We start from the raw sequence: 14430 nt of genomic DNA, 5'->3' as shown, positions 1-14430 counted from the left end.
ACCAGGCTTCAAAGACATTTATTTATGTAAATATGATTTGTGTAATTCTCTAAACGCATATATAAAGTAGCCAGTGGTACAAACTTTACAGGCATCACATACATCCTATTCCCCCACTCTATGCACATAACTGCATTTGCTCCCCCCCCCCAAATGTTTTCTCTCTATTCAATCTGAGCCACAGAATAATTTTTGGGCTGTGTATGTGCAAAACTCCCTGTTCCCTCAAACTCCCCCAGACATCTTTAGGGAACGTTGCTGCCACATTTACCAACAGGAAATGAGCACTCTGCTGGACATCATCAAAGAAACGCAAGGGATGCTTTCACTCACTTGAAAGCTTATTGATGGTTACTATCAGGCAAAGTTATATTTAACATGACCCTCAAAGTCAACCTCCGTGTCTGACAAGAGATACTTGCCTGTTTTATGTTTTAAAAAATCCTTCTTGCTAGCAGCATGCCCTTCATCAGAGAAGCAAGATGCTTCACAAACCTTAATTAAGCAAAGCTAAGCCTAATAGCCCAACACAAAGTTAAGCATTAGCTTCATGATTGAAACAGAGAACCTTCAAGCTCTTCACTTCACCTGAGAAACCTAAAACTGTGACATCCAGCTGCACACACAACCCATAGTATTCACTCTGACTCATCACCGTACTTTGGATTGTCCTGAATACCACCATTTGGTAGCCAAGCCCAAAACCAAAAATCTCATTTGAATGCATTTTGACTTGCCTGCTTCTGAAAGTGCCCATGAGGTGATTGATGATATCATCATTTATCAATTTTAGAACCTTAAGTAGTGGCAGTTGCCAGGACATTGTCTTGTTCGCCTCTGCATAGTTCCTTCCTTATTTCAGATATAGTGATATATCATGATGTTTAGCTGGTGATATATCACGACATTGAAAGCCAGTTATAGCCCACCCCTAGTGGCTTTCAGAGTGAAGCATAGTGCGCCTGTCTCTGAGAGGGAAAGTGAGTGTTTCCTTGTTGTTAAAATACTGTGTGTGTGTGTGTGTGTGTGTGTGTGTGTGTCAAAATCTGTTCAGCATTGCAAAGCAGATTTCACCAATGAACATAAATCGATAAAAACACATATGGTCAATTTCATTACTGTCCAACTCACCATGGCTTAATCTAATTGCTGTTTGGTGATAGCTATGAATCATACATATCAAAATCAAATTACACTTTTTGTGATTAAGATGTTTAATTTTGAAAAAGACCAAAAGGACATTCACTGGAAACAGTGTAACCCTGTTAGCATTGAATGTACAGTATATCCCAACTAGTAAAACAAGATAATAAAAATGCAGGCAATGATCAGCTATGGCAATTTATATCTATTACAGAAACTCAAGGCAAGGAAGGGTGTGGTCAAGCAGAGAGGGAAGGCAGCTCTGGAATGAAAAGCTTGAATCAATAATTGAAAATCTAATCAGGGGATGGTATCACAAGTTGGAGCATTCACAGCTATGATCTTGAAAAAGTTGTATCTACAAGATTTGCAGGGGGGGGGAGTGTCATTCAAGGCCCCACTTTTTGCCAAAGGCCTGTAGTGCTCTGTCTTCTCTCATCATTTCCCTACCTAAATAAAGCATCACTTCCCTACCTAAAAGTGTACCAGCTATTATGATTTGTGCAGCAGCCAAGGCAACTACCTGCTTAGAGAACTCCAATGCCTCCAAAGCTGCAAGGTCATCAATGCACTGAGCACCGCTGTGCTCCCATGGCCCAGGCCATCGTTACCCAAGAGCTGGAGGGATTTCAAGACTGCCTTTCCCACGGCAGAAAGTATTGTAATGACAAAGCCAACAAGTCCTTACATTTGGAAAGAGCAGCAGATCAAACCACAGCTGGAAAACCGTGACGGACTGTGCGGTTGACCACATTCACCACATCACCAGCATGACAAAGATGATGATGGAGACCTTGGCAGGCATTGCTCTATAGACTTCCTGGTTTTGTGGAAGAACGGGAAAGGGTGACCAATGAACATTCAAGATGAATGGAATAATCCTTGCTGGACATACAGGGGGAGGGAATTAGGCACATCCAGGGTGGCTTTTTGTCGTGTGACCTGAGATTATGATGCTTTTGTTACTAGTATGCTGTCCAAGATTCCTATGGGTTGTTCAGGTTTGATGGTATATTGTCTTTAAATTGATGTTTTTCAATGTGTTGTAAGTTACTTGGAGACCTTTGAGTGACAAGCAACTAACAAGTGATACTAATCATCATTATTATATTATATTATATATTTATACACCATCTTTTTTTCCCTGGCAGGGAATACAAGGCCGCTTGCAGATAAAATAACTAAACAGCTAAAAACACAGGAAGAGGAACAATCATTTAAAAACAATTAAACATCAGTTGCTTAAGCTCCCCATTCCTGTCTTTGACAAAAATGAACTAAGTGACATCCACTGTGATTCAACAGCTCTGCAGGTGAAGGAGACTGGTGACAGAAAGAGCAATGAGGGGGGAGTAGCCAGACTAGAGACAGAGAGGCAAGTTGCCCCCTTATCACATGTTCCTAGTCATTACATAATAGGAGAAAAAACTTATTTTATTTACTTAAGTGTAGAACCTGATCTACCCCCAAATACCTGGGGCAGATAACAGTAGATCTAAGACACTCATTTTAAAAAAGAAAAATCAAATTTAAAAGGTTAAACATTACTGATTGCCAACTCTGCGTCAGCTAAATCTCAGGGCCCCACACTCTCAAGTTAACCATGATTGTTGTACTGTGGTACCTTGGTTTTCAAATGCCTTGGTACTCAAACACCTTAGTTCCCAAATGCCAAAAACCTGGAACTAAGTGTTCCAGTTTTTGAACCTTTTTCAGAAGCCGAACGTCCAATGCGGCTGTCAGCTATTGTTTCCGGGGCACCTGCACTGATCAGAAGCTGTGCCTTGGTTTTCAAACATTTTGGAAGTCAAATGGACTTCTGGAACTGATTAGGTTTGGCGCTTTTGTTTTTGATATTTATTTTGGGGTTTTGTTTTTGAGGCTTTTTCGGTTAATTTGTTTTTGTGACTGTGTGGAACTCAGTTCCGCTACTGATTGATTGATTGATTGATTGATTGTGTGGCTGCAGAAATGGATAAAAGCCCCCCATCCAAACAATGACTATCATCAGTGGAGGTAAGAAAAAAATAATAATTTTAATTCTTATCATCTACAATACTGGCTTATTTATTTTACAGTACCGTGCATTGATTATTGCTTTCATTTTATGGACCAATGGTCTCATTAGGTAGCAAAATTCATGTTAAATTGCTGTTTTAGGGGTTGTTTTTTAAAAGTCTGGAACGGATTAATCCATTTTGCATTGCTTTCTATGGGAAAGCGTGCCTTGGTTTTGGAACGCTTTGGCTTTGGAACCAACTTCTGGAACAGATTAAGTTTGAGAACCAAGGTAACACTATATAGGGCTGCAGTGAGAATGTGCATCCCCCAGTTTGGGCATAGGAGTTTCACGAGCAGAGTTCTGCAGGTGCAAGATTCCTTCATGCAATTTGGGTGCTTCCTCACTTAGGGATAGAAAAATCTGTCCATGTCAGTTTTCTAAGTTTCTCATTTTTTTCAAATCTTATATTCATTTCCATACATTTCCACATCTGTTGGTGACTTTTATTTTAAAAAACTCTCATGAAGATTCATCAGCAGTTTAGTGCAAATTTCTCCTTATATAGACATGTTTGTATGCAATTTTGCCTACAATTTCCAAGCAATTTTCAAATTGCATGTTCTTTTCACTAATATAAATGCACACATGCATTTTTGGCTGGAGAACTGCATCACAAAATTCAGAATAAAAAAATTCCTTCCAGTAGCACCTTAAAGACCAACTAAGTTAGTTCTTGGTATGAGCTTTCGTGTGCATGCACACTTCTTCAGATACCTGTATCTGAAGAAGTGTGCATGCACACGAAAGCTCATACCAAGAACTAACTTAGTTGGTCTTTAAGGTGCTACTGGAAGGAATTTTTTTATTTTGACTATGGCAGACCAACACGGCTACCTATCTGTAAACAAAATTCAGAGAAGAGCAATTTGCATAAGACTGCTGCATTTCAGATTGCCTCTTCGTTCTGGAAGGTATGAATTAAGTTTGTCTTTAAATGCACATTCAGTCCATTTCCTCCTCCATCCATCTAGTCTTGTGGACAAAAACATTTGCCTTTGGGGAAATGGCTATAACCCATTCTAAACCCAAGAGATAACTCGAATTAAATCAATTGTTTTGTTGATTAATTAAAGGCTACCCAATAGGCTTCATTGCTGAAGAGGCTTTGAGCCTAGACTTTTGCTCCTCTCATCTCTGACATATGGACCAATTTCAGGTAGAATATTGTCCAAAGTTTTACATCTGATTTGCAGCCTTCTCTGAAGGGAACTCAGTTGGTGCAAGGAAGATGCTAATAGTTTTGATCATTTTGAACATCTTTGTGTTTCTGTGAAAAACGACGGAACCCAATCCAAGTGACCAGCTAATGTCTTGCTCAGCACTTCCTAACAATGCTATAATTGCAATCTTTCAGCCAGAGTTTCATATTCATACCACCAGCGGCGGGAGGCAAAAGGACACCCCTGGAATTGTCTCTGAATACATTCACAACTTGCACACACACACAAGAATTCCATTCCATTTCCTCCAAACCATTTGCAAAAAGAAAGACTCTTCAGTGAGGCAGAAACCCATTTGCAGCCATCTGCATAATGTTTGCAGCTTTTGTCTAGCTCAACGGCTCATCTTTGGGAAAATGGTTATTGAAGATTGTAATTTTCATAAACGTTTGGAAATTGATACAAAGGAAACTGGCCATAAAAACTTTGTGAGTGGGGTGGGAGGGGGATGCCTCTAAGTCGTTGGCTGCTAAATGGCACAGAAGAACATAAGATGTCATGCTGAGCAGTCTGCAGCTGGCAGAGGGTAGTCTTCTACCTGCACAAATCTAATGTGAGGATTCAGACTCAGATCTTGGACTTGGGCACAGCCCAGGATGTAACCGCTGGGCCTTCCCATCACACACAAGACAGAGTAATATAGGAAGCTGCCCTAAGAATGGAAAGCAAGCCTGCTGAATCAAGCCAGTAGCCCGATTAACCCAGCATCCTGTTCTCACAGGAACTAAGCAGTTGCCAATTGGAAACCCACAAGTAGCACTTGAGTACAACAGCACTCTGGCCACCTGCAGTTTCCAGCAACTGAATCTGGCCCATCTAGTGTAGTAGTGTCTAGCAGCTTTCCAGGATTTGGGACAGGGGTCTTGCCCTGCCCTGCTCTGAGATGCTGGAAATTGAAAGGGGCCTTCTGCTTGCAAAGCATGTGTTCTGAACACTGAACTCTGGCCCTTCGTCAAACCATTGTAAAAAAAACCAAATATGGCTTCTGGTTGGTTTGTTTGTTTGTTTGTTTGTTTGTTATTTAAAAAAAAGGTTTGCTACTATCCAGGGTGCTGAAATGTCCTCAGCAAAGGCGTAATATTCCTGGCACTAAAATGTAGCATGCAAAAACAAAACAAAAAAAATCAGCCTTTCCACATTCCTCCCAAGCCAAGGCTGCCAACTGACCCACCCTGCTGTTGTGCCTTAAATGGCAGCTTGATGCAGATAAATGAGTAGGAGTAAGTGTTTGTAGTGCAGTTATGGCCACACTCCTTAAGCAAAGAAGCACATTCAGTTTCTGGGAAAGCTATAGGCACTGGGGCCAATTTAAACATTTCAGGCAGGGGTCTCTCTCAGACCTACCTCAACATGCTGCAGATTAAAACTGGGAGTTCTGCATGCAAAGCAGGTGTTTGTTCACTGATCTATGGATGCTCCTGATGAACATAGGAAACTGCTATACCAACTCAGGCCATTGGTCCATCAAGCTTAATATTGTCTACTTAACTAGCAGCAAGCTCTCAGCCCTGCCTGGAGACCCTGAGCCTTCTGTGCACAAAAACAGATGCTCTGTGATTGATCTACAACCCTTCCCTAGGGAAAGCTGGTGTCTCTCGGACCATGGGCTGACAGCCTGCAGTCAAGATAACCAAGTGGCGTGGAAGGAGGTGGAGTAGAGTAACTAAGCCACTGGTTACTAGGGAGGGAGGGGGAAGAGACTTGATAAAAGTCCATATTTGGGACAGGACCTCTACACCCACCGGGGCAGTGAGATATGTCTCACCACTCGCCTAGCTCTTTCTCACTTTGAGCCCCTAGGCTGGACACTTAATTTCAGCCAGGTTAAGAACCTTGGAGAAGAAATAGATCACTTCTATCCTCCCATGGCAGCCTGCTGCATTTCCATGCTGGGCACTGACAAAGAGAAATGAGGAGGCAGGGAGAGTGTTCCTGCCCACCTGCAAAATTGACCCGCACTGGTGGTGAGATCTGGCCCAACTTTGCTTTGCATTAGGCCAACACCATCTGGAGCACAGCACCTTCCCCTATCAAGGGGGCAGGGAGGCTGGAGTAAACTCATTTGAAATTACGTAAGGAAGGAAGGAAGGAAGGAAGGAAGGAAGGAAGGAAGGAAGGAAGGAAGGAAAATAGACATGGTGCCTGTTTCAGACCCCTTGCTTTGCAACTGCCCTGCATCTTTAAAAGAAGTGACACTGCAAGAAATGTAAAATAGAACAGCAAGAATGATGAAGCTGTAGAGCAGCTTCCCTGGGGAAGTGGAGAAAGCCCCATTCCTTGATATTTTTAACACTTAGAACCCAAAGAGGAGAAAATGTACTAGCTACAAACAAGCCAGAATTGGCAGGAAATCAATTGGCCCCACTTGCCGGGTCCTTCACATCACAACTTTCTTAAAAACACAACCCAGAAAGTACCCAAGTGTTGCTCAGCTTCCTAAACCTGAAATGAATTTTGTGTCCAAAGAAAACCAACAACCACCACCCTTGATACTGTATATATTCATTTATTTTCCAGTTAAACATCAGCCTTGGCTCCTGTCAAGTTGCGTAAGAGAGAGCAAAGATGCAGAAGATGAAAGCATCTTGCCATCAGCAACAGAAGCAGAGTTCCCTAATGCAGGGAAAGGCTGGAGAATCTGCTCTGTTTCAGCTAGACTGGCAAAGAAAAAGTTATTTATATGTGTTGTACATGCAATATGGGACGCGGGTGGCGCTGTGGGTAAAACCTCAGTGCCCAGGACTTGCCGATCGTATGGTCGGCGGTTCGAATCCCCGCGGCGGGGTGAGCTCCCGCCGTTCGGTCCCAGCTCCTGCCCACCTAGCAGTTCGAAAGCACCCTTAAGTGCAAGTAGATAAATAGGTACCACTTTATAGCGGGAAGGTAAATGGCGTTTCCGTGTGCTGCGCTGGTGCTGGCTCGCCAGAGCAGCTTCGTCATGCTGGCCACGTGACCCGGAAGTGTCTTCGGACGGCGCCGGCTCCCGGCCTCTAGAGTGAGATGAGTGCACAACCCTAGAGTCGGACACAACTGGCCCGTACGGGCAGTGGTACCTTTACCTTTACCTTACATGTGATATAACACTGTGCCACCAGAGGGCGATGTGGAGTCCCGTTTTTCTCTACCTGTTTTGTCTGTTTAAATTTACAACACTTTAAACAGAAACGCTACTTTGATGTGTCTAGATCCAGCCTAGAATTGCTAGATTCACCAGCCAGAGCTGGGTGCAATGCAAAAGACATACACTTAGAATTCATGGGCCTCCAAAGATCTATCCTCTCTTACCATACATGAATTAGGGTCATATCAGAGATTGCAGAAATGAGACACTACTCATGCTTTTGCCAAGCTTATACTGAACTCCACCCCTAGCTGAATGTGAAGCTGATGCGCTCATGTCCTCTTTGTGGGTTTTTACATTGGGGCATCTGATCTGCCACTTTGAGAACAGGCTGTTGGACTGGATGGGCCATTGGCAATGGGGGCTGTCCAAGGAGTAAGTCTTTTGAAGCTGAAGAGCCTGGCAAAGCCATGTCATTTAATCCAGAAAGACCTAGTAAAGGAGGTGGACACTCCTAGTCTGGGTTGTCCTCTGAGCATAGGGCAGGGGGTGTTCCAACAGGGCATACATCCCTGTTTGTGGAACAGGAGAAACCTGGCTACAATTTAAGCCTTGCTGTTATTTTATTTCATAAAACTTATAAAGGACTTGATTGTGTGTGTGTGTGTGCATGTGTGTGTGTGTGTGTGTGTATGAGAGAGAGAGAGAGAAAGAGAGAGAGTACCTCAAAGCAGTTTACAAAAAGAACCAAACCATAAAATTGTTAAAAACAACTATTTAAAATATTCAGAAATAATTAACATCAACAATAACCTAAAAACTGGAATAAAACACATGACATGTCTGGATAGGCTGACTTTAAAAAAAAAAAGGTTTTTAGCAGGTGCCAAAAATAATAGTGAAGGAACTTGCCTGGTGTCAATAGGCAGAGTGTTGCAAAGTGTGAGTGCTACCACACTAAAATATTGATTTCCTACTAGTATTATGTGGCACCTATAGCAGTGCCAGTTCTGTAGATCAAAGGAATCAAGTGGTTAAGAACCTGCCAAGCAAAACACTCAAATATTTGGCTGGACCCAGCTCTGCCACTATTGCAGCAGCCATGAATGGGTGGCTCTCTAGTAGAAATCCACAAGAATCCTGTTCTCCCCTCTCAAGTTGCACTCCTGTGAATTCAGTATATTACTGTGGTCAGGAGGCCTGAAATCATCTCCCACATCCCGATCCAGTCTCCCTCACCCTAAGTTCATGTTCCGTGGGTACGGAAAGACTGGAAGAGTTGCGGCAGTGGCTGGTGCACCCTGGGACTGATGGGGTGGAAGGCCAATAGGGGGTGGAGCCATAGCCAGTGATAGGCAAAGCAACAGCCAATGAATGAGCGAAGTGCACCAATGTGCACTGGTGGCTGGTGCACATTGGGACTGGTGGGGCGCGAGGTAAGGAGGCTAACAGTAGGTGGCACAAGAGTCAATGAAAGAAAAACCCAGCTCAACTCTAGCTTTGTCCCCAATCCTTCTCCTCCCCTGTTGAGTTCTACAAGGGCAAAACTGAAACTAAGGAGGAGGAGGAGGAGGAGGAAGCTGACAGCCAAGGCCACCCCATGGACTGATTGGAAGAATTCAGGCAAGTGTAGCTTATCTGAGGGCAGACCAGGATTGGTGGAGCAGAATCCACAGAAGAGTTGCATGGAAGGAGAACAGAATTCATGCCACGGCTCTGTTATGCCCCATGGGGATTGCTCCTCATGCGCCCTTTTTCAAGTACAATCCATGGGAGGTTTTGCACTCTGGTTAGCAAAGTGATAACAACCTGGGGTGCTCCTTTGCTTCTACCCCCCAAGAAGAGCTGCTGCTGCAGAATCCACAAACAAGCAAACATTTGTAAAAAGAACAGTTATAAAATGTGGAATTTCTTTTACAACAGCCCAATAAAGGCTTTTTAAAAAAAAAATGTACTTCTTTAATAGAAATCATTACGGACTATTAGGAAATCTTTCTACAGTGCACCCATTGATTTCCTGGACTTCTAATGCTATTAGGTTTGTTCAAAAGATTCTCCTTTTTAAAAAGAGAGAGAGAGAGAGCAAAGCCATTGAACTGATGCTCATTCAAACTTTCTCAGGGGACATGGCATATTCCCCCTTCCTGCCGCCTGACAAACAAATGCAGAGAGAAATCACAGTCACCTGAATTTTCTGGACATCGAGGACTAGATTCAGGGGCAGTGACTGAATCTGAATTTGGATGAGATGGAAGGATGGCCACAACTCAGTGGGGCAGCAGGTGATTTGCATGCAGAAGGCCCCATGTTTACTTCCCAACATCTTCATGTATGGCTGGGAAAGACTCCTGGTCTAAAACCCTGGAGAGAAACTGCCAGTCAGTGTAGACTATACTGAGCTAGATGGATCATTGCTCCGATGTAGTGTAAGGCAACTTCCTGTGGTTCTGCCTTCGGTAAAAAGCAGCAACAGTGCCAACAGCCTGCATCACTGGGAATCTGCCAGCGCCCCAGCAGTGTGGCCAAATGACAAGAACCCCCTGGACCTGCTCCTTCTCTGCACCATCTCTCACTCTGGCCCAGACAGCGGTAAGGAGGGCAACCAAGCAGGCAGTAGCAAAAGAGAAGAAAGAGTAGCTGGCAAGAATGCTGGTGAAAATGTAGACACACTGTGTCCAGGGATGGTGCCTTGCCCAAATGCCCTCCAAAACCTGGAACTGGCATTGCAAGGATTAGGTAATGAGAGACAGATTTGTGCCATTGTCTGTCTGTATCTCCAAACATTCCTTGTTGACTGCCTCACCCCCATTATTACTCTCCATTATCCATTATTATTATTATTCTTCATTGGAGGTTTCTAAGCAGAAGAGGTTGAATGGCCTTCCAGCTCTATGATTCTAAGTTCACACCACAGACACTCAGATATCCTCAAACCTGATACCTTCCAGATGTTTTGGGGTACAGCATCCAAGACTAGGAGCCTGATGGGAGTTATAGTCCAAAACACCTGGAGGAATGGAGGTCTGGGAAGGCTGCTTTTAACAATACAGGCGTTTCCCCCACTTACATGGGTTCGAGTCAAGCGTGCTGCAGGGAAATAATTAAATAAATCTATTTAAACTGCAAAAAAGGTACAAAAGGGGCAAAAGCGGCCCAAAAAAGAGTGGGGGAAAACTGCAAAAATGGAGCAAAAAGAACAGGAAAATGGCTAGCAATCCCCAGCACTTTGGGGTATCTGTCTACCTCTGAATCATAGCCAGGCACTTCGGTGTACCGGTCTACCCTGCTTGTTATTGTTCCCACATTGTACTCCAGTGATGAGGAAGACTGAGAGCTACCATTGCCACCATTCGTGCCAATCTAGTAAAGTGCTACTGGTTTTTCGAGGGTTTTTCAAGGGTTTCCAGAGGTTTAGAGGGTTTTCCAGGCTTTTTAGATTATGTTCCCCAGGAACGTAACCCCCACATAAGTAGGGAGGCTCTTACGCACACAGAGAGGGGTTCTTGGTGGCTTCCTCTCCCCAACTCTTAATAACAAATGTACCTTCCCACAGTAGTCCAAGACTAAGCACCCTTTAGAAGTTTGAGCTTTAGTCAGGAAATGAGGGGATCATTTAATTTAATTATTCTTCTAATTGTTGCTCTGCCTCAAGCCTTTGGGAATATTAGATAGATAATGTTCCAGTTGCAAGACTGAGAATAGATTTCTTCTTGTGAAGCATTGTGGGAAGTTGACTGGAATTCCCTTACTATTTAAGTGCAACTTCACTTCAAAACCTCTCTTTTTAAGCAATAAAAAATGAACAAAGAGGGAAACTCACCTGTCCATTTGTGGAACACTATACATCTCCACATCAGATCAGAAGGAGCCAGCAGCCTGCCAGATGTTGTTGGATTCCAGCTCCCATCAACTGCAGCCAGCATGGTCATTGTCAAGGGATGTTGGGAGTTGTTGTCCAACAACATCTGGAGAAACACCAGTCCGATAGCCCTGGTCTATAAGGAGGATCTGGAATGCTGCTATAACCTAAAAGCTGGAAGCTTAGACAATGGATCAGAAAGGCACCAGTTTGAATTTCACCTATGCCAGAGAATCAGTCAACTGCCTTGGGCAAGCCAAGTCCCTCAGTCTCACTTCTTCCCTCCCCACCTGCAATATGGAGCCGATATTAACAGATCTGCACTTTATGAAAAACACCAAATACATGTTGTTGCTTTGATGGGAACTGATGCTACTTCAATAACATAAAAGCCCTGCTGGATCAGACCAAAGGCCCATCTGTAGTCCACCATTCTGTTCTTACAGTGACCAACAAGATGCTCAGGTGAGAAGCACTCTCTCCCCACCTGTCATTCCCAGAAACTGATATGCAGAGGCATGCTACCTCCAGCAGCAGAGACAGAACACAGCCATCATGCCCAGTAGCATTCTTCCACTCACCAGCAACTAATATTCAGAAGTACACTGGCTCCAACAATGGAGGTAGAACATTTAGCCATTCTGGCTAGTCTTATCCTCCATGAATTTGTCTAACCCACTTTTAAAGGCATCCAAGTCAGTGATCATCATAACCTCTTCTGGGAGGAAATTCCCAAGTTTAACTATGTACTTTCCTTTGCTCTGCCCTGAACCTTCCCCATAGGACAGATTTAAAGATGCCTTGCCTATCTGCTCAACTTGGATATAAACGTATCTTATAAAACCACCACAATTTCTTGGTACCTCCTCCTTAAACAGAAGCATGACCCTGTCAAAAGTTACCCCTGAAGTGACAGCTCAGGAAAATGGAAGGGTGTGGGAAAACATGCAGTTTACAGACTGGAGCAAGAAATATTCTTTAGCCACTGCCTCAGATCTGCTCAATGTTTTGCCTGGTTTAGTAACTTCCCAATCCCACTCAATTACACCTTCATTTAAGAGGTTCAGTCAACTTGACTTTCATTCTCCAGCAGCTACTAACAAGATCTGTTCAATTACAGTTTGACAGCGCAGCATCCAACACAGACAGAGTTCTCCCATGAATTTGAACAGTACACAAACACCAAATGCAAGGCAGCAGAGAGGGATAAGAAGAGAAATGTCATGCCTGCTCCTTGCTGTTGTACACCAACGATGATGTGTTAAATACTAATTGTGTGCTGTCAGGCAGGCAAAAAACAGCTGCATTCAGAGAAATAATCCTGCCAGCGGGATGAATCAAGCAAAAAAACACTCTCTGCCTTTCAAATTAGCAAGGTCTGTAAATCCTTCCAAAAGCATGTATCAGTCATTGATTTCTTATCTGGCAAGGAAGCAGATCTCAATTCAAGAAAGGCACCCAGGATTGGGAGCGGGTGGGCAGGAGAGAGATTGGGGAGATAAACCATGCTTTTCAAAACGAGACACCACCACAAACTTCCCATCCTGCCAATGAGCTCACTTAGGAAACTCTGCTTTCCCCATTTGGGGGAATAGCTGAGCTAAGACCTACACAGGTGCAGAAAGTAACAGGCAGGAGCAAGCATCTCACCTGTCTGTGTTTCAAAGAAATTGTCAAGTGCTACCCATCTGTTTTCATTTTCTTTATTTAACAAAACAAAACAAAACAGGCTTTTGAGCTACATTCCCAGCACCTGCCATCAAGCACAGATGCTGAACACATACCAACACACAGTTTATGCTGAGAAACTCAGATGATGGTGAGACTTAAAAACAAATAAATAGAAAGACTGGTTCTCCTACCTAATGTGATTTTTCTTTTGGAAAAGTCACAAGCCAACTGAACATTCCCCCGTCCCTTAAAAACATGCCCCACTACCCACCAAACTCTTCTGCCAGATTCAAGGTGCTCTGACTGCTCTTTCCAAGTCTAGGAAGAAGCGAAGGGCCTAGACTGATGGACCATTACGGCGGCCCCCAGCCCACTCAGGACTTTCCTCCCTTGTCCCACCGAGAGTGGAAGGAAGCAGACTGGGAAACTCATCTCTCGGAAGCGAGTGACTCTCGCAAAACACTCACCAGGAGGTCAGTGTCACACCTTGCAAACTCATGGAGTGAAAAGGGCAAGGAAACAGCAATGGTTCAACAGATACATTTGGCTGTTCTTGACGTGGCGGGACAGCGTCATTAGTGCAAAACCTGATCAACTTCACAAAGGCAAGTCATCTGTGTGTCCCCCAAAAGTCATCTTTTAAGCCTCACCCCCAAACACACACCACCAGTTCAGATGTCTTTACTCACAGTTTGGCCTTCTCCCTCTGTCTGGGTCCCAGACTCTTCTCTGCCCAAGGAAGCCATTCCATTCCTTGCCTCCTCCTCCTCCTCCTCTTCTTCTTCTCCACCTTCTCTTCCTTTCATTCCAATGCTTCCTCCATCGTTCCCCAGCTTCAATCTCTTCCCCTCGGGTTGTGGATCCTCCACTTCCTCTCGCCTCATCTTGCCATCTCTGACTCTCTGTTTCACTGCCTCCTCCAAGCTGCTAGCAGGATTGGACATTTTAGAAAAAGAACAAGGAAGGTTGTGCACTTTACTATATTTTTTTCAGTATTATTTTGGCCTAGCGAAGCTGTCTCTTTGGGGGAAGATTTGGGGCTTCTGAGAGCTGCCAGCCTTGCTCTCTCCGATATGCACAGGCTTCTTTTAAAAATTTAGCTGGTGTTTCAGTGCCTTTGCAAAGCTTGTCACTTCCATTTCTTTAGCTCCCTCTGCTGCTGGCTAGAGTGATTCCTTCGGCAGCGGTGTCTGCACAAGGCAGGGCACAAACTTTAATATCTCTCTCCCAAACACACATGCAATAACCTTTCAGATATTGATCATTTCCCCCAACAATGATTACTTTGACTAAATCCTCAGTTTCAGTGTTTATACATTTCTGGTTCTATCAAAATAGGGTTCTGTTTGTTTTTATAATGGAAAAAAAATCCTTATCAAATCAGGCAGTTTAGATCCCATTAAAGGTAAAGGGA

At 43.8% G+C, this 14430-nt stretch overlaps 1 protein-coding gene across 17 annotated transcripts in view; it reads right to left on the bottom strand.

Annotated features, from left to right (window-relative positions):
- RBFOX1 (RNA binding fox-1 homolog 1) overlaps nt 1-14118 on the bottom strand; it is a 1450244-nt gene extending 1436126 nt beyond the window's left edge. For 9 of the 17 annotated variants that reach the window (XM_083473685.1, XM_083473688.1, XM_083473683.1 and 6 more), the window contains exon 1: nt 13706-14118. In XM_083473685.1, the coding sequence (XP_083329811.1) occupies nt 13706-13960 (255 nt within the window). In that variant the 5' untranslated portion in view covers nt 13961-14118. The remainder of the gene's footprint in view (nt 1-13705) is intronic. The other 8 variants (XM_083473681.1, XM_083473712.1, XM_083473713.1 and 5 more) reach the window with 1 other exon arrangement.
- Between the last annotated feature and the right edge of the window lie 312 nt (nt 14119-14430).

The sequence above is a fragment of the Podarcis liolepis genome (assembly GCF_965112155.1).
Source record: "Podarcis liolepis genome assembly, chromosome: 14".
NCBI lineage: Eukaryota > Metazoa > Chordata > Lepidosauria > Squamata > Lacertidae > Podarcis > Podarcis liolepis.
The sequence above is the reverse complement of the archived record's forward strand: the minus strand, read 5'-3'. Positions and strand labels throughout refer to the sequence as shown.